The sequence below is a fragment of the Pelodiscus sinensis genome, chromosome 10 (genome assembly GCF_052426305.1).
Source record: "Pelodiscus sinensis isolate ZL-2025 chromosome 10, ASM5242630v1, whole genome shotgun sequence".
Lineage (NCBI taxonomy): Eukaryota > Metazoa > Chordata > Testudines > Trionychidae > Pelodiscus > Pelodiscus sinensis.
Genome location: NC_143061.1, coordinates 34,518,622 through 34,538,278, shown reverse-complemented (window position 1 = coordinate 34,538,278; position 19,657 = coordinate 34,518,622). Strand labels below are relative to the sequence as shown.

Genomic DNA, 19,657 nt, shown 5'->3' with positions numbered 1-19,657 from the left:
TATTCCTGAAGCACTATTGCAAACTTACCAGGGAGTCACAGATGGTCCTCTTCAGTATTCCAGTCTGTCTTGCCACCCAAACAAGTTGGACTTCATTGGTTGCTATAGAGCACAGATCACAATGTTCAGATTGCCTTAAGTCCTAAGAGACCAGTCACTTACCCAATTTGTACTTCAAATCTCACACCAAAGACATTGCTTATAGTCAATTCTGGAATAAAACTACTAAGGATTGTTAACTAGGAAAAAAAGAAATGTAGAGGTTTTAGCATTGTCGAAGCAAAAGACTTCTCTGTGTTTAGGTGGCTAACAAACAGCATCCAATTACAGAAATCATCAATTAAACTCAAAAGAGAAGACTGTTATCAGCAAGAAGAAACAGGTAGCAGGGAGTGAGAGCTCCAACTCAAAACAGGTCAATTAACATATTCCAATAGCTCATCCTTCTGGCCTTTCTCACATCGGTAAAGGAGAGTTCACTCTACAGTATATGTGCAGAAGCAAGAAACATAAATGGCTTCTGTTATATGAAATGGCTTCTAGCTAAATATGAAATGGCTTCCACAGCATCAACAATGTGTTCAATACATAAAAATTAAGACTGAGGCTGTCTTGAAGACCTTACATTGTAAAAGATCAGTCACTGCTGTGCAGGCATCACAAAATGAAGCATATTGTTTATATTTGTTTAGCACTACCAGTTCTGAAAGCGAAAGCACAACTGGGCCTTTTAAGTAGTAGAAAGAGAAAATAAAGTAGAAGAACGAAGTGTAATGCTATCTTAAATAAAAAAGTGGTTGCTACGCCTTTTTGTGTGCATTGTAAAAATACTACTAGAAAAATTAAAGGAAACCTATTGAATAGTAATAATTCTTTAACTCTTTCTTTTAGGACAAATCTATTAGCACTAGTTTACCTGTACTAGATTTAATAGATGCCATTGCACCAAAAGCAATTCGTCAAGAAATGGTAAAGAGAGAAGATCTTTCTGAACAAGACAAATTGAATAATGCTAAGTAAGTCTTTAAATCATATTTTTATATTTTCTTGCACAGAAGTCAAGCCTCTAAATTATTGATGAATATAATTCTCTTTGAATTTACCCTACATTTGTTTTTTAAATATGGGTAAATGACATTTTTAATGGTAAAATTTCTAGACTTTTTTCTACCATACTGAAAATACTAGGACAATTTCACTGCTGCTGTGAACTGGCAACTGCACTGAAGTTGATATATGAATAATCTGACATAGGGATGTGAAGGACTAGTCAACTATCCGATAATCAAATACTTATCAGTTAGTCAACAGGGTAGTTGACTAATCGCTTCTCCCCCTTGTTGCCTCTATCAGAAAGAGGCAGCGTGGGGGTGGGGGGAGAGGAAGGGGTACTTCAAGGCAGCAGCGCCGCGTGCAGCTCGGGGGTGGCTGGGATGTCCCCAGGCTTCATACAGTGTTTCAGAGTAGCAGCACCGTATGGAGCCCGGGGTCAGCTGGGGACTCCCCCACTGACTCCAAGCTCTAAGCTGCGCTGCCGCTTTGAAATGCTGTGTGGAGCCTGATGCTGGGGAAGTCCCCAGCTGACCCCAGGCTCCACGCCGCGCTTTCATCCTTGAAGTGTAGCCAGGGATGGCCCAAACCATTCTTGCGCGCCGGGCAGCGGGCACGTGGCGCATGCGCAGCCCCACCCCCAGGCGGTAACCTATGGGGGGGCACCTGATGCGGCGCCCCTTACCACTTCAATCAGGCATCCCCCCATAGGTTGGCGCCCCGGGAAGCTGCCAGGCTAGCCCCTCCCTTAATCTGGCCCTGAGTGTAGCAACAGCCCTAAGGCTATTGCTACACTTCAAAGACGGAGGTGTCCTACTGACTAATCGAATAGTCAATGCAAAAATGCATTCGATAAATTATGAGTAACTGACTAAACATCCCTAGTCTGACAGCTCGTAGTACAGGCAGTCCCTGAGTTACGCGGATCCAACTTATGTCGGATCCGCAGTTACGAACGGGGTTTTTCTCGCCTCGGAGGACAGGAGCGGCGGAACGCCCAGATGCGCCACGGTCCCGCCGCCTGCGTCCTCCGGGGTGAGAAAAGCTGCTCCGCATCTCCCTGGTCTGCTGGGGGGGGGGAACCCCCCCCCAGCAGACCAGGGAGACTCTGAGCAAAGCCGCGGAGCACGCAGGCAGCGGGACAGCCCAGACGCGCCGCGGCTGTCCCGCTGCCCGCGTGCTCCGCGGCTTTGCTCCCCGTCTCCTTGGTCTGCTGGTCTCCTGGGAGACGGGGAGCAAAGCCGCAGAGGACCCGGGCGGCGGGACCGTGGTGCGTCTCGGTCCGCCGCCGGCGTCTCCCTGGTCTGCTGGGGGGGAGGGGGCACAGCTAATGAAAAGCAGACCAGGCTTTTCTCCGGACGCCTGTGGTAGAGCAGCTGGGGCGCTGCCGGTTGGTCCCGTAGCACTGCTCTGGGCGCTACTGGACCAACCCGGCAGCACCCCAGCTGCTCTGCCCCAGGCGTCCTGATTCAGCCGCTGCTGGTCAGTTTCAGCAGCGGCTGAATCAGGACACCGGGGGCAGAGCAGCTGCAGTGCTGCTGGGTTGGTTCAGTAGCGCCGAGGAGCGGCGCTACTGGAGCAACCCAGCAGCACCCCAGCTGCTCTGCCCCAGGTGTCCCCAAGTCAGCAGCTGCTGAAACTGACCAGCACTGACATTCCAGGAAGCCCGAGGCAGAGTTGCTCTGCCCCGGGCTTCCTGGAATCAGTGCTGGTCAGTTTCAGCAGCGGCTGACTTGGGGACACCTGGGGTTCTTAAGTTGAATCTGTGTGTAAGAACTGGCATCCAGATTCAGCCTGTTGAAACTGATCAGCGGCTGATTCCAGGAAGCCCAGGGCAGAGCAACTCTGCCTTGGGCTTCCTGTAGTCAGCCGCTGGTCAGTTTCAGCAGCGGCTGAATCTGGACGCCAGTTCCGACTTACATACAGATTCAACTTAAGAAGAAACCTACAGTCCCTATCTTGTACATAACCCTGGGACTGCCCGTAGTTAAGAAAAATAAATGCTCCAGTAGATTCAAGCAAAATAAATGTCCCAGCACAACTGTTAATGCTGCAAGCAAAATAAATATTTCAGTGCAACTGTTAATACTTATTTTCATCCAGTCAATTACATTCATTTTCCCAAACATTGAAATATTGATTAAATGTTTATATTTTACCTTTTTTATTAAAACGTATTAATAGTTATGGTATGCCTAAACACATAGGGAATAGATATTAGTAAAATAATATTATTTTCTCTTTTTTTCAAGATATGCCATTTCAGTTGCTCGAAAGATTGGTGCTCGTATTTATGCATTGCCAGATGATCTGGTAGAAGTGAAACCAAAAATGGTTATGACAGTGTTTGCATGCTTGATGGGAAGAGGACTGAACAAAATAAAATAATGAAGACTTTTAAAAAGTTTCTGCCATGTTAAAATACAATGAATGCCTCACAATTTACAGGATTTGGAAATTTAGTGGATATAAAAAGAGAGAAAAATCTGTATGAGTAATATGGATATATATTCATTAATTACATTTTAATAACTTGTTTATAGTAGCAAAGGTTTCATTCAAACAATTTAATATTACATGAATTATATATGGGTTAATAGTTCTATCAGACTATGTTCATTACCAAATTAAGGTTACATTCATGCATTGCTATTTAAAAAAACTTGTAAATCAAGCCTGGTTCATAATCTTTTCATAGCGTGAAAAGGATCAGAAGCTTTTTAAAATAAGTTATTTTAGGATCTGCTGTGAAAATGTTTTGATTCTTGTGGGTATTATTTACTTGTAGTCATAGTAATAGCTGTGTAAAGATGTATTTAAACACTGTTATATTTTCCCAAAACTGAACAAAGATCAGCATCATTGCCTTATTCTCTGAAGGCCTGATCGAATTCCTGCTGAAGTAAATGAGAGTCTTGCCACTGACTTGATTAGAGCTATTTGGACCTGTAATCACCATATTGTCTAGAAATTAGTGATGTTATTCATAATGTTTTTTAATCTTTCATATGGAAGTAAAGGCTTAAATACAAACGCTTTTACAAAACAACAAACTTTCATCAAAGTTAAAAATAGCACTACATAGCAAGGCAAATGTTTTCCATTGGCTCCACTGGAGGATTTGTGTTTATATTAACCCTTGCAGCTGGAGTAAATATCTGAGCTTTCATATTTAGTTGTATCAGAAAGCAATAAAGAGAGCTGGCCAGTCCAGTTTGGGGACTCAGCCTATAAGTAATGCATTTTCAATCTCTCTCTAAATATATAAATATAAAAGCTTTTCCTGCCATGTGACAGAATGACATCAGGCTCTCTGGCCACAAAAGTGAGCGTAGCAAGCATCAGGCGCAGCCCCCTACTCTTTAAAATAAACTTTCCAATTGAACACATGTATATCTATTTTTTGTTATAGAAGTTCAAATGTTCCTAAAAGGGTGTCTTGACTGCAAGACCTTGTTTCTGGAAATATGCAAAAAGCAACACATTGCAGTATCTTCTGCATGGAAAAAGACTAATAGTTATTTGATTGTAATTTTGGAAATGACCACTTGTATTCCTTTGTCCATATCTATAAATGTTAGCCAAACACTTATGGTTCTTTAACATTTAATACAAATATTTTAAAAGCAGCCAAGGTGTGGGGTGAAAAACAAAAAAGTAAAAAGCAACCAAAAGCAACCGCTCTTTCCTAAAATATGAAAACAATACAAGTAAAAAAAAGTTACAAACACAATGAATAAACTGGATTAGACTTAATAGTAATAAACTAATGTCTGACACCAGGATACTTCTAACTAAATGATATTGTATAAGGCAACACTGAATGGCTCAGAAGATTAGTGATGAGATATAGAGCCTTTCTTTGCATGTAGAATAGTGATAGAAATGTAGCCGTGTTAGTCTGGGGTAGCGGAAGCAAAATGCACGACAATGTAGCACTTTAAAGACTAACAAGATGGTTTATTAGATGATGAGCTTTCGTGGGCCAGACCCACTTCCTCGGATCAAATAGTGGAAGAAAATAGTCACAACCATATGTATCCTTTGGTATATATGGTTGTGACTATTTTCTTCCACTATTTGATCCGAGGAAGTAGGTCTGGCCCATGAAAGCTCATCATCTAATAAACCATCTTGTTAGTCTTTAAAGTGCTACATTGTCCTGCATTTTGTTTCTTTGCATGGTGGGTCATAGGACAATGCTTCTCTGGACTATACTACAGCTATTAATATTTGCCAATATTATTCTATTATTATTTTTATCCTCATTAGATGACATCCAAACACTTGACCTGAATGGTTCAAAATCTGATGCACTTAGCCTGGTTCTGGAGACACATAGCTAGAAGTCTTTGTTTAAGATAGATTTATTCAAAGGCTTTTTTTGCTCAACCGCCATAATTAGGAATCATTGTTCTACAATACCATTGTTCTTCATGAAGTATTCGGCTCCAAAACGTTAATTTTTTTTCTGTCCAGGCTTCTGACAACTGAATGATCTGTATGTTCCACTGTCTTACAAACCACTAACAGGTGAGGCCTGTTGTTAACCAGGCTAAGTCATTTTGCATAGATTAAATTTATAGGAAAATTCAAGAATTTAATTATATGTAATAGAATTTTATATTCTTGTGATTGCAAAAGGGAAGTAAAAGAACAATTTTAAATTTGCAGGATTTCAATTTGAAACATTATTTATTTTATTGAATAATTACCATACATACTAATCAGAAAGAATTAAAGCTTTCATTCCTCTTTCTGTAACTAATCTAATATATAAAGGAGAATGTTTGTATGGTTGTGCTCTAGTAACTTGGACACTATAAGATCTACCGCAGCCAAACTTTCCATGGGATAACCTTTCCTCCAGGAGAAGGTTTTAAGGTACTTTTGGACCCAATCTCAACCTGTAAAAATAAAAAATAACCCGCTGCCTGTGGCCCCCAGCACTCTCCCGGACTAGCATCACCCTCACATGCACAACGGCTCAGGAACTCGTCCTGCCTACCGTGGCTACAGTTATCAAGTAGTCTTTAAAAAAAAAAAACTGGACACACTTGATCGGGGGGATGTGGGTGGGGAGCGGGGCTGGCCTGGAGGAAAGGGGGAGGGCCAGGAAGCAGAGCTGGCGGGAGGAGGCCAGGGGCAGTGGGGCTGGCCGGGGGAGATCAGAGGGAGGGGCGGCTGGTGGGAAGTAGGGCTGACCAGGGGAGATCAGGGGAGGGGCGGCCAGCAGGAAGCAGAGATGTCGGGGAATAGTTGGGGACAGCGGGGCTGGCTGGGTAAGATCAGGAGAGGGGTGGCTGGAGAGAAGCAGAGCTGGAGGGAGGGGAGCTGATGAGAAGCAGAGTTGGTCTGGGGAGATCGGGAGGAGAGCTGGTCAGAAGCAGAGCTGGGGGGGGGGGGGCGGGGCAGCCGATGGGAAGCAGAGCTGGTCGAAAGCAGAGCTGGGGGGGGGGGTGGCTGACAGAAGTGGGGTTGACCGGGGGAGATGGCAGTAGGAGAACTGGCCAACAGGAAGTAGGGCTGGCCGGGATTCTGAGAGAGGGGAGCAAATCGGCCGACGGGGAGTGGGACTTGGTTGCTCTGGCTAGTTTGGAATAGTTTGTGATTTGTAACAAAAGTTTTCTTTGTTCTAAAATGACAGTTGAATAGGTGACTCAATTTTAATTTTGTTAGCACATTTTAATGAACTCTAATCATAATAGTCATGACTTTTTTCCTATGAAAAATAAAAATTATTTAAACTAGGGGTGGAGATCCTCAGGCCCAGGAGCCAGATGCAGCCCTCCAGCTTGCCTGGATCCAGCCCTGAGGCTCAGGGGCCTTGCAGCATTGAGAAGCCTGTGCTGGCACTCCAGCTCCCCCAATTTCCGCCCACAGGGCTGGATCACACAAAATCTACTAGGCTGCCCCCCCCCCCCCAGGCTTTAATGTGGGAGGAGAATGGGGGGAATGTCTTTCTCCTTTTCAGACAGGAATCACATCAGTGAGGGTTTTTGTTTTGTTTTTTACTTCTCACTTGTGTGCAGCACCGGACTGATTTTTCTGTGGGTCAGTGGCCCCTGACCCAAAAAAAAGATTCCCCGCCCCTGATTTAAACCTTTCACCTAGCATATTCTGGTATAAAATGTGAACATTCAGCTAATTTAAGTGGCAGGATTGTTTATGCATAATTTGGTATCTATAGGAAATCACAAAGTATGATTTATTTGGCACAAACAAATCCATAAACAAACTCTCCAGAATACATAATAGATTGCTAGACTGTGGTCACATTAGAAAAATCTTGACAGTCCTGTATGGCTCACTCCTGGATGTCTTGAGTTACTCTGATTGTTCTGAGCATGCTTTCTAGGTTTGCCAGATGGTTTCAACAAACATACCGGACACACTTGACATTACATAACAATCTACATTACATCCTATTTAGAAAATACTGGACATTTATATTTTCTCAATTTGGTTACTGAACAGAAAGCTTTAATATTGGACTGCCTTGTTCAAAACCGGACACTTGGTTTCAAAACCGGACACTTTCTAGTAATAACCACCTTTTAATATATGGGAACATTTGAATGGTCCCTGCTACAATCTAAAAGGAGCAGGACTCATGATTTCTGAAGCTAACTAAGAAAACATTAGAGTGAGGTCATTTACAGGGCCAGAGCTAGAGAACTTGAAGGAGAAACTGTGCAGCACTGTGCTGGCCATCTCCCACCAAGCCTTTGGGATGCTTGACCTTCACTCTGCCACAGACCTTACACCTATCCTCCCCTTTTATCAGCTTCTTGCCATTTCCTACTCCATCTCTTCCCACCCAGAAGCCTTCTGCATGCTACGGAACAGCTGATTGTGGTAGACAGGAGGTGCTTGGAGGGAGACAGATTTGATAAATGGTTTGTACAACCGATGGAAGATGCTGAGGTGGAGAAGGGGTGCTGGGTGTCACTGAGTGCTAATCACCCACTAATTTTTTCCATGCATGCTCTAGTTCTAGAGCACCCCCAGAGTCTGCACCACCCTTGAGCAAAGAGTGTTGCACTGCACCCACCACTGCTCCTTGTAGATACCTAAGGAGCCAGTGGAGGGGGCTCAGAGGAACTCTGCCCAGAGCTGTGATCAAAAGGAAGAGTTGGGGTCTCGCCTCTTGAAACAAGGCGAATTAAAAAAAAAAATCTTCAATTGTGTTAGGGTGTGTGCTTTAAGGTCTCATTTTCTCCACAGCCACGAAGGCTAGAAATACATTTTTTTAAATGGAAGCTGGGAGTCTCATGAAATCACGCAGCTTCTGGCAGGGACAAGAAAATCACCGCTGCGGCCTCAGGCTACAACGATGCGATCGCAACACAGGCACGTCGTCGTTTTAGCGCGTGAGGGACTGAGCTGCTCGCTGGAACGCCACAGCCCAATTCCCCGTGTGTGAGCGCTGTGCCGGCGGGGCAGCCGTGCGGGGGCAGTGGGAGACCAGGGGGGCGCCGGGCTGAGGGATAAATCCTGAGGAGCAAAGGGCGCTGCCCCGTTGCACGAGTACCCGGGAACAGGGCTCAGGGGCTCAGAGGATGGGATGGAGGGGTACATATGAAAACATGAAGAACTAACACAGCGGGGGGCGGTGAACGCACCTCACGAGGCAGGGTCAGGCTCCCCGAAAGGCCCGCGCCGCTGAATGGATGAGGGGGAGGGACAGAGCCAAACAGCGGCCACAGCCTGAGGCATCCGGGACCCTCGGCTCCATCCGCGCCTGCGCAGTGAGGGGGCACGCGCTCTCTCCCCGCCCTGCTCCGTGTTGACAGTTGCTGACGGGCTCGCGACCTCGCCTGCCCGCTGCGTGGGGAACCTCGGGGCGGACTGGTCCGGGGCCCCCGCACCTCGATGGGCCTGGCGGAGCCGGCGCCATGGCCGCCCTGTACCAGAGCGCGGACCCGTCCGCCTCGGCCTCCCCCAACAAGCTGCTGGCGCTGAAGGACGTGAGGCAGGTGAAGGAGGAGACCACCCTGGACGAGAAGCTCTTCCTGCTGGCCTGCGACAAAGGTGCCGCGGGTGGGGTCGGGTCGGTATCCGCTTTGGGGAGCGGGCCCGGAGTGGCTGCGCCCAGGTCTCTGCTGGCGGGGCTGGCAGCGGGCGGGGGGGAGCCGGGCCCAGACCCTGTTCTCCCAGGGGAGTTTCAGTTTTAGTGAGGTTGGGGCTGTGGTCGCGGCTCCCCTCGCTACGCGGGCTGCACGGCGCGCCTCAGACCTCGCTTGGCTCCTTGATCTGTTCCTGTTTATACGAGAACATCAGAAGCCCGGACACCGAAATATAGAGGACGTAAAAGGCAATACAAGTATAGAAGAAGGAAAGCGGGAGGTTCTGGCTTGTCATCTGTCCCAGGCAGGCACTGTGCTTTACTTCGTGTTGCACCCTGTGGAGGCCGCTGCAAATACTGTAATGTTTCTTCCTATCCCAGGACACGGGTCACTGAACGCCAGAAACCGTTGTGTAGTCTCTCTCGCTTCTTCCTCTTGTGTGAATCAGAAGGCCAATAGTGCTGCATTATCATCTTAATATCCCCCTTTTTGTAATTAAAAATCTTGTGACACTAAGAAGAAGTCAGTTTAGGAGAGTGTCATTTAAATAATAACATTGAAAAAGGTATAGACTCTAACTTAGCTCTTCTTTGGTCTCCTACAATACAGTTATTGCCCCAATTTTTGAAAACCACTTAGTTTGTCCTGCTGGGACATAAGTATGATCTTAAATACTTTTCCTGAATAGAGAGCAATTTAATCATGTCCTTAAGCACTTTCCTGAGTTGGGATTTATAACGGATGGAGAGGAGTGATTTAATTGTATTGTTTAATTTGACACCTAATGTAAATAACCTGTTTCTAATTTGGCTGTTTATAGCAGACTTATATGTTAAATGTTTTTGGTTAGATGGATTACAGGCAGATTATTTCACATTGCAATAAGTAGGTGCTTTGCATTTTATTCTAATTAATGAATTATTATGTTTAATTTAAAATTCAAACTATATGTCAGTAAAAATTAATCCAAAATACTAAAACATACTCATACATTGCTTGTTTAGGTGACTATTATATGGTTAAGAAACTTTTGGAGGAGAACAGTTCAGGTGACATGAACATAAATTGTGTGGATGTGCTTGGAAGAAATGCTATAACCATTACAATAGAAAATGAAAACTTGGACATACTACAACTTCTTTTGGATTATGGCTGTCAGGTACAGAACCACAGTTGTTGTTATCCGTATTGTTTTCTGTTGTCTTTTCCAAACCCAGAAGAAAAACGTTACCAATTTTGTCCTTTTTCAGTTGGTAAACTGACTATTTCCTTCCTGCCCTCCTCCCCGTCCATGCCTACCTCATGTTTCTAATGGAGCTTAAATAAACATGGCAGGCTTTTTTTATGTTAGTGCATCACCATCTTGAAGAACGTCAGCAGAGCTCTGGGAGTAATTTTGTTATTTGTGCTGCAGAGCAAATGTACACACTGTTCCCCAAACAAATTCCTGACTCTCTTTTAATATTCTCCAATGAAACTGTAAATTCTTAAAATATTTAGAATGCAAATATTACTTTGTCACTAGACTATAACAATTTTTGAATTGGTGAAAATTAAAGTTAGAACATTAAATATTCTTTTCAAGTATCTTAGCTCTAGCCTAACGCAAGCATACATTTCTGTAGCTCAGAATTCACATATTGTGTGTTCTGAAATAAATATATTAGATTTTATATTCTCTTAAAAGTTGTTGATGATAGAAGTGGTATACTTTTTTCCTGTTTCATATCAGAATTGCAGAACGTTGCTTCTTTTCCACACTGCAGTTAGAATTAGGGTTGACACAGATTTCTGCCTGACAGGGATTTTAATCAGCAGAAAGATGCATTTTCATCAATCTCTAAATGTTTAATTTTGACTTCACTTACAAGCGTTCTCTCTGAATCATTTGTCATTCCTCAGTTCTGCTTTGCTCTGAGGTTGTTCAGGTGATTGTGCTCTCCCTGCCAGTCTGCTTTCTCCAGGCAGTGGAAGTATATACTGTCTCCCAAGCTTTCCTTGATAAGATGCTGCTTCTTTCTATTCTAGTTTTCCCTCTGTTTTTAAACAAAAATGTTAGGTTGACAAAGAAAAATGAAAAGTGAAACTTAAAAAGTGGTTTAATTTATCTTTGAGGAAGCCTCATAGGGATATGAAGGACTAGTCGACAATCCGATAAGCATTTGTTGCTTGTTGACTAGCCTATCAGAAAGAGGTAGCAAGGGGGGTGGGAAGAAGGGGATACTTCAAAGTGGCAGCGCTGCGTGGAGCCTTTGGGCTCCACACTGCGCTGCTGCTTTGAAACGCCGCCACGGGAGTCCAGTGTTAGGTTCCTCCTGGCATTTCAAAGTAGTAGCGCTATTTGGAGCCGGGATCAGCCAGGGACTCCCTAGCTGATCCTTGGCTCCATGTGGTGCTACCACTTTGAAATGCTGGGATGAGCCTGACGCCAGGTTCCTGCAGCAGTACCACATGGAGCCTGGGATCATTGGAGAGTCCCCAGCTGATCCCAGGCTCCACGTGGCGTTTTCACCTTTAAAGTGTAGCAATAGCCCTAGTGCTGTTTCGACGCTTCAAAGGCAGAGACACCTTATCGACTAGTCGAAGCAAAATGCATCGACTATTCGATTAGTCAGTTACCCACAATTTAACATCCCTAAAGCCTCATGAACAGTTACCAAACCGGACAGAACCTACTTTCTCACCTTTACCATTATGGTAATAGTACAGAAGCTGATATTTTACACCTGCTTTGGAAATAAAATTATTTGCTCCATGAAGACTAATGGATTTTTGAAAGGTTGGATTAACTAAAGATGATCACTATTAAAATTTGTGACTGATCAGAAGTAAAGATGAAAAGTGGTGGATGCTGGGCAAAGAGTTACAAAGCAGCAGAAAAGTTAAGAATCAGTGTGAGAACTTAACAACCCCGTGGAGCTGCTTTCTTGATTGTGTGGTCTCTGAGTCTGTCTACAGTTGTACCATGCCAAGTCAAGATAGTTCAGGCAGGAATGGTAGCTTGTATTGCTAGTATGGCAAGGAGACAGAGACTTTGCCTTGAGTCTTCCTTGAGAATGGTTTATGTCTCTCTCTCTTCCCCCTCATCCAACATAGACTTTTAAATAGTTCTCAATGATAGCGGTTTTCTTATTTCTCTAAATTATGCCTTGTTTTCTAAGAGTAAAGTTTGTTGAGGGGGGGGGGGTCTCTTTCTTTCTCAGAGATCATTGTTGGTCACTCCTGCAGTGAAACAGAGCTATCACTAGAACCATGCTAGCTCATAGAATGACCCAAAGAGTTGAATCTTTGACCCTGTGTGTGGTGGTATGATGGATAATGCTGATTAATGCTGTAGAATATGCTTTGTTTTAGAAGGACACACTGCTATTGATTTAGTACCGACTTTGAAGTACAACCAGTGTCTTTGCTTAGATTATCAAGATTGTAGGAGTGGTCCTGGAGAAGCTTGTTTGTATTCCATTACTGCTTTTAAGATTACTTTTATTCTAAAATTGATCTGTTCCTGCATCTTCATTATTTTATGGAAGTCTTTTAAAAAAATCTCGTAGTTCCTTGTAACATAGTTGAGCCCATCATCTGTTGGTTATATTAACTTCAAAATTCTACTTTTTTTTGCATACAATTTATTTTACTGCTGCTTCATATGTATACTACTTTTTTCTCTCTTTAGTCAACAGATGCACTTTTGGTGGCAATTGACTCAGAAGTGGTGGGAGCAGTTGATATATTACTTAATCATCGACCAAAACGATCCTCAAGGCCAACTATTGTTGTTAGTACTTTTCATTCTGGTTAATTTTGGTTGGGACACCAGGAATTAGAATAACAGTGTAAATATGCTACTTAGATCAATATACTTATGTGAAGATTTGCATTTGTAACAGGATGGAATTAAAACTTTAGTCTTCACTTCATTTTGCAGCCTCCTTTTGCATTAGAGGATTTTTTAAAAGTTAGTGATGATTATCATATTGCACACATGAAAAGAAGAAAAATCAGTGATTGTAAATACTTTCTGTTACACAGAGTATTGGCATCTCTGATAATAATATATTTTGGGCAAAACTTCGCGAATTTAAATTTTACCCGAGATTCTATTTTTATTTTAAAACTGATAATATGAGAGTATTCCTTTCGATCTTTAAATATGAAGATGCTTTAAAGTTTTACTAAGTGGAAAAACCTTGAAATAAGTAATCATGTCTGTAATGCTATAGGATTGAGTGATGTAAGTGTGTGTGTACATATGCATATTCCAAATGATTGTGTGTAGCTTCTCCAAATACTGGACTGGGCAAAAAAATCACTCAAATTAGAAAAGAATACTATTTTATTAATGAAAACTTTAAAAAAAGATACTGAAGTCTAATTTTCTATGTGCAACTCTGAACAATTTTCTTTCTGGATAACAAGATTTTCATTATGACAGTTCCATGAGGACACACGCTACATATATGGAAATCCATTTTTAATCTAAGTTTTCTTTTAAGAGGACATTTTTTAAAACAGTGAAATAGGGCTTTTAAGGAAAATTTTTGGGGTTCTTATTATTATACCAGGCTCTCTCAGAGCTACAAAATAGGTGCAGTTTTTTGTTCAGATACCTCGTGAATGTAAAAGAGGACCCCTTTAACCTTAACATTGTTTCCTCACAATTTATATAACTGAGTACAGTACCAAAATATAACTATTTTGGTACTGTAAAAAACAGAATTCCAAAGAGATTGCATATGAGTGGGTACATTTTATTTTGTATTAGGGATGACTGACTCTCAGATTGTGGAATGAAGCAAAGTCATGAGTGAATGGATTGTGAACAATATTTTCTCTAACTCGTTAACATAAAAATGTGTGATACTGACCTGCTTTTGTCATAAATTATTTATTTCTCAGTAGCAATGATTTCCCAAAGTTCTGAAGTATGGTCATTATCTAATGTTTCTCTCAGAATGTTAGGAAATTGAGAAAATAAACGTTGTCCTTTAAGGGGGAATTACATTATAGAAGAGGTGAGATAATGGAATATAGAGAGCTCTTTTACAGTGCTTGTGGGGAAGAATGCTGCTGTTTCCATTTAAGTCTTTCCAAGTAATACAAGTTGTAAAAATTAAATCTTAATAGCTCACATGAATTTTGTATTGGTGAAAAGCACCAAAATGATTGCCCAAGAGACTAAAAGTTATTTCTTCATCCTCAGAATGGCTGTTAATGTTCTTTAACCCCTCTGATGATGTAAGGGTTCAGTCTTCATTGCTTTTTAATCCTTGCCCTTTTTTGCTGACTATAATTCATTGTGTATATTTGTCCTCTGAGAACTGAAATGAGACATTATTGTAATTATATCTTTAGAAGGCAGGGAATTTCCAATATTTAGAGAGCTTAAAAATTGATGAACTCAAGATAATTTGTGTGGGGAATATTTTAATCCGTTCACTGGGGCCCACATTGATACATCTTGATCAAACCTACAAATAAACATTTTCATAACGTTGCATGCGATAATCTAAAACACTTGTCTGAATGTTATTTCAGAAACTTATGGAGCGTATTCAGAACCCAGAGTACTCAACTACTATGGATGTAGCACCTGTCATTCTAGCTGCTCATCGTAACAACTATGAGATCCTTACTATGCTGTTAAAACAGGATATATCTCTACCCAAACCTCACGCTGTTGGCTGTGAATGCACATTGTGCACTGCAAAGAACAAAAAAGATAGCCTACGGCATTCCAGGTCAGAAATATCAGATCTTGGTAATAACTAAAAATCCTCAAGGTATATGGTAAAACTGCCATCATTTAGAATCAGGTTCAACATGTCTCTCTTTAAGTTGGGATTTAGAAGCTTATCTTGTCTTATATGTTTATATGTTAATCTTATGTGATTATTTGGGGATAAATTAAGCATGTATGCCTTGATGGAGATCAGTGGGATTTCTTTTGGTTTCCCTCTATGATCTGAAGGTTTTTATTTGAATTTGTTTTAAGCATGTTTTTCTGTAAAGTGTTGGGGAGGTCTTTGAGCATGGGACCCATAGAAATAAAATTTTCATTTCAAAATAATTTCAGAAATAAAAAGAGGAAAAAGTCATGAATATGTTATCTGATTTCTTTAAATAATTGTAATTTATGCTAAAGGGAGTACTATAAGCTTTTCCCAGTTCTTCCAGTTTTATTTTGTTCAAAATACACTATTATGCTCAGATATACTTCCAACAGAATTCCCATGTGGTAAAACATGAAGATTAGGTTCTGTTTAACAAAACTGCATTTTATCTCTTGCTGTTTTGTTTGTGTGCTTGCAGAACATGTTTTAAGTACAAAATAGATAACTAAGAAACAACTGCTCACACTATGATTTTGAGATTATACCAACATTTTAAAGATTAACAATGTTAAATATAATCTAATACATGGATAGTCTGTTTAGCTTAATGCCACAGTAAAATCTCTTCATGCCTGGACCATAAACATTTAACAAAAAAGATACAGCTGATCCAAATGCGTACCAACATATATGTACTTCAAATTGAAGCATTTACTTGTCTTTATGGGAGACTTTTTTAAAATTACTTAAAGAGGTTAAACCAATGAATGTACTTTATGGTGAGAGATACTGATAGTTCACCTCTATTCTTTGGCATCCCACATAATTCTCACTGAAACAATGAAATCAAGCACATCTAGCTTTTATGAGATTTCAAGACATCGTGTGATTTGCAGATGGTGATCAGATGGCTAACGCTCTGAAAATGTTGTCTCAGATTTCGTCTTGACATCTATCGTTGTTTGGCCAGTCCTGCTTTAATAATGTTGACTGAAGAGGATCCAATCCTGAGAGCTTTTGAACTTAGTGCAGACTTAAAAGAACTAAGTCTTGTTGAAGTTGAATTCAGGTAGGAATGAAAAGAAATACAAACTTTTATAGTGATAGAAATGTAGCCGTGATAGTCTGTTGTAGCTGAAACAAAATACAGGACTATGTAGCACTTTAAAGACTAACAAGATGGTTTATTAGATGATGAGCTTTTGTGGGCCAGACCCACTTCCTCAGATCAAATAGTGGAAGAAAATTGTCACAACCATATATACCAAAGGATATAGTTAAAAAAATGATGAACACATATTACAAGAACAAATCAAATTTCAGAACAGAGGAGGGATGCGGGGGAGGGGGAGGGAAGGTAGATGTCTGTGAGTTAATGGTATTAGAGGTGATAATTGGGGAACCTATCTTTGTAATGGGTGAGATAGCCAGAGTCAAGTTATAAGATCAAGAACACATATTCCTGCGCTTCCAGAAATATAATTTATGCTATCATGTGCCGAAAGTGTCCGTCTGCTTTGTACATTGGACAGACGTCTCAGACACTTCGCCAAAGGATCAATGCCCACAAAACAGATATTAGACAGGATCACAAAGAAAAAACAAGTTTCTTGCCATTTCAACCAGAAAGGACACTGTCTCAACGACTTAATCACTTGCATCCTGCTTCAAAAGCCTTTAAAATCTGCACTTGAAAGGGAATCCTCTGAACTGTCATTCATGCTAAAATTTGACACTCTACGCTTGAGTCTCAACAAAGACTATCTCACCCATTACAAAGATAGCTTCCCCAATTATCACCTCTAATACCATTAACTCACAGACATTTACTTTTCCCCACCTCTAATACCATTAGCTCACAGACATCTACCTTCCCCCGCATCCCTCCTCTTTTCTGAAATTTGATTTGTTCTTGTCATATGTGTTAATCATTTTTTTAACTGTATCCTTTGGTATATATGGTTGTGACAATTTTCTTCCACTATTTGATCTGAGGAAGTGGGTCTGGCCCACGAAAGCTCATCATCTAATAAACCATCTTGTTAGTCTTTAAAGTGCTACACAAACTTTTATGTCTCTCTTGTTTTCCACACAGCTCATGTTTTTGTGGCTATCTTGTTTGTCAATGTAGTCTGCTATTAAATAAATCAGATTGAGAATAATTGTGGGGAATTAAGACCGATGCATAATAAAATACATTTTAAAAACTAGTTATGTTGAGAATTCTGTCCAAACTTTTTCACTTTGCCATGCTAAGGCCATGTCTATACTACCATTTATGTTGGCAAAATTTGTGTCGCTCAGAGGTGTATATATTTCACCTCTGAGTGACATACATTATGCCAACATAAGTGGTAGTTTGCACAGCTCTGTATCAGTGGATGGACTTCTTCTGTCAGCATAGAGCAGTTTCAAGAAAGATCTTATAGCAATGCTGTTGATCAATACAATGGTGCTAGTGTAGAATAGCCTTAATCATTTGAATCCTTTTTAGAGGTAGACATTTCAGTGTGTTTAGTGTCAATGGCTGTTCACATCCCTACATCTCGGTTGAAATTTGAATTAATACAAAAAACTAATTGGACATCACAACACTTAGTTCCTAGCCTACACAACTCCTAGCTTATTCATATCTCAAACATATTCTGTAACTTGCCAGGACTAACATAATGAGGGATTCTGCAAGTAAGGATTGGGGTTCATGTACACACTAGATGGCACTTGTCCCTATATGAGCACTACAGTGTAAAAATAAACAAACAAATCTTGATACCATAGCACTAAGTCTATATTATAAACTGACGATCTGCATGATTTGGGTTAAATAGAGATGAGAATGGGTAACCAGTACCTGGGAGCAGACTCCTGCCTATGGCCTGCCATGGATGAAGGGCTGCTCCAGATCTGCAGGAAATCGGGAGCCTGCCTGGCTGCCTGTGCATTTTGGGGCAGGAGCAGAAGCCAGCCTGGCTGCATGGAGGGCACTCAACAGCAGCCCTGTGCACAGCAGGGGCCAGGAGAAATTGCTGTTGGGCCTTAACTGAGTTGTATGAATTTATTATATATTTTGAAGAGCTTGTTTGGGGATTTGTTTATGCAAAATAAAGGCATACTTTGTGAATACCTACAGATACCAAATTTTGCATAAATAATTTTGCCACTTAAATTAGCTGAATGTACTACTTTTTACATCAGAATATGTTAAGCAAAAGGTTTAAATAATTATTTTTGTTTTTATCAGAAAAAAATAATTATTATTAGAATTCATAAATATTTGCTAACAGAATTAAAATTGAGTCACCTTTTCAACTGTCATTTTAATGCAAAGAAAATTTTGACTGTTACAAATCACAAAGTAATCCAAATTAGTTACAGAAAGAATAATAGAAGCTTTAGAAGTTTGATTCACATTTACTACATATGGTAGTTATTCAATAAAATGAATAATGTTTGAACTTGAAATCCTACAAATTTAAAACTGTTCTTCTGCTACCCTGTGCAAGCTCATTAATAAAAAATTTTATTACATATATTTAATTTCTTAAACTTTCCTATAAGTGTAATCTACGCAAAAAAATGACTTTGCCAGGTCAATGACGGGCCTCACCTGCTAGTTGTATATATTTCCATCCTCCCCCATTAATTAAGTTATTTAATGGGTATATTAAAATCTGAGTCAGAGATGCACTAATATCTACTGCCTCTGTTTTTCTAGAAATGATTATGAGGAACTAGCCCAACAATGCAAAACTTTTGCTAAAGATTTGCTTGCTCAGGCTCGGAACTCACGAGAGCTGGAAGTTATCCTAAATCATACAGCTAGTGATGAGCATGTGGACAAACGAGGATTGTTAGAAGAGAGGATGAATTTGAGTCGCCTAAAACTTGCTATCAAATATAATCAAAAGGAGGTATGTATCTCTCTATTAATTGTAATAGCCTTCAAAGTATTAGATTTTTTTTTGGGGTAAATGTATATTTAACTATATACATACAAACTCGATGAAACATTATTTCCCTCAGTGGTAATCAAAATAAGCAAAGTTAGAAAAAATTAATAGTTTACAAAATTAGCTCCAGTAAGTGAATTCACCATGCTTGGAACCACAGTGTCAGAGTTTAAGGCTGGAAGGGACACCAGATCATCTGATCCGATCTCCTATGTATCAGAGGCCATCACCAGTATTTGGTCTAATTGTTTAATTTAGTCTACAAAGTATTACAGCCAATGTAAAATTTTCTGACCAGGAGCAGATTGAGTTTTGTCATGTGTGCTTGTTCATATGTGTGCCACCATTGCACCCACCAGTTACTTATATATAAAAATGTTATGGCTGTTTTAGTATTCTTTCCCAGTCACAAAAAATAAAAAGAGCTGTTAAATCATCACTTTCACCCATGCATCTTTATTATTATGGCTGACCCTAAGTGTCAATGTATTGTCTTTGTCTCTCAAACTGCTTATTGACCTCCCCTGTATTATCTGATTTGTCACCACACACAACATGGAAGGCCTTACAGTCATTCTGAAGGAAATAGGTGCTTCCTAACAAATGAGTCTGAATTGTTACGATGAATAATGAATTGTGATGGTTGCAGCAGGTACAAGAACAATCCCATTTAAATTGTTTAGCTATAAAAAAAATTAGTTAAGATCAGATAGTTGAAACATAGAAGAAAAAGAAGGAACTAAATATTGGTAAAATA

The 19,657-nt window shown here is 40.7% G+C and overlaps 2 protein-coding genes across 7 annotated transcripts in view; both read left to right on the top strand.

Annotated features, from left to right (window-relative positions):
- The window catches only part of PLS1 (plastin 1), a 91,601-nt gene extending 86,963 nt beyond the window's left edge, over positions 1-4,638 (top strand). For all 3 annotated transcript variants that reach the window (XM_006123987.5, XM_006123988.5, XM_075937661.2), the window contains 2 exons: positions 892-1,016; positions 3,303-4,638. In XM_006123987.5, the coding sequence (XP_006124049.1) occupies positions 892-1,016; positions 3,303-3,438 (261 nt within the window). In that variant the 3' untranslated portion in view covers positions 3,439-4,638. The remainder of the gene's footprint in view (positions 1-891; positions 1,017-3,302) is intronic.
- Positions 4,639-8,806: 4,168 nt separating this feature from the next.
- TRPC1 (transient receptor potential cation channel subfamily C member 1) overlaps positions 8,807-19,657 on the top strand; it is a 50,319-nt gene continuing 39,468 nt past the window's right edge. For 2 of the 4 annotated variants that reach the window (XM_006123986.3, XM_006123984.4), the window contains exons 1-6: positions 8,807-9,084; positions 10,124-10,278; positions 12,793-12,894; positions 14,655-14,857; positions 15,888-16,019; positions 18,666-18,861. In XM_006123986.3, the coding sequence (XP_006124048.2) occupies positions 8,949-9,084; positions 10,124-10,278; positions 12,793-12,894; positions 14,655-14,857; positions 15,888-16,019; positions 18,666-18,861 (924 nt within the window). In that variant the 5' untranslated portion in view covers positions 8,807-8,948. The remainder of the gene's footprint in view (positions 9,085-10,123; positions 10,279-12,792; positions 12,895-14,654; positions 14,858-15,887; positions 16,020-18,665; positions 18,862-19,657) is intronic. The other 2 variants (XM_075937657.2, XM_075937656.2) reach the window with 1 other exon arrangement.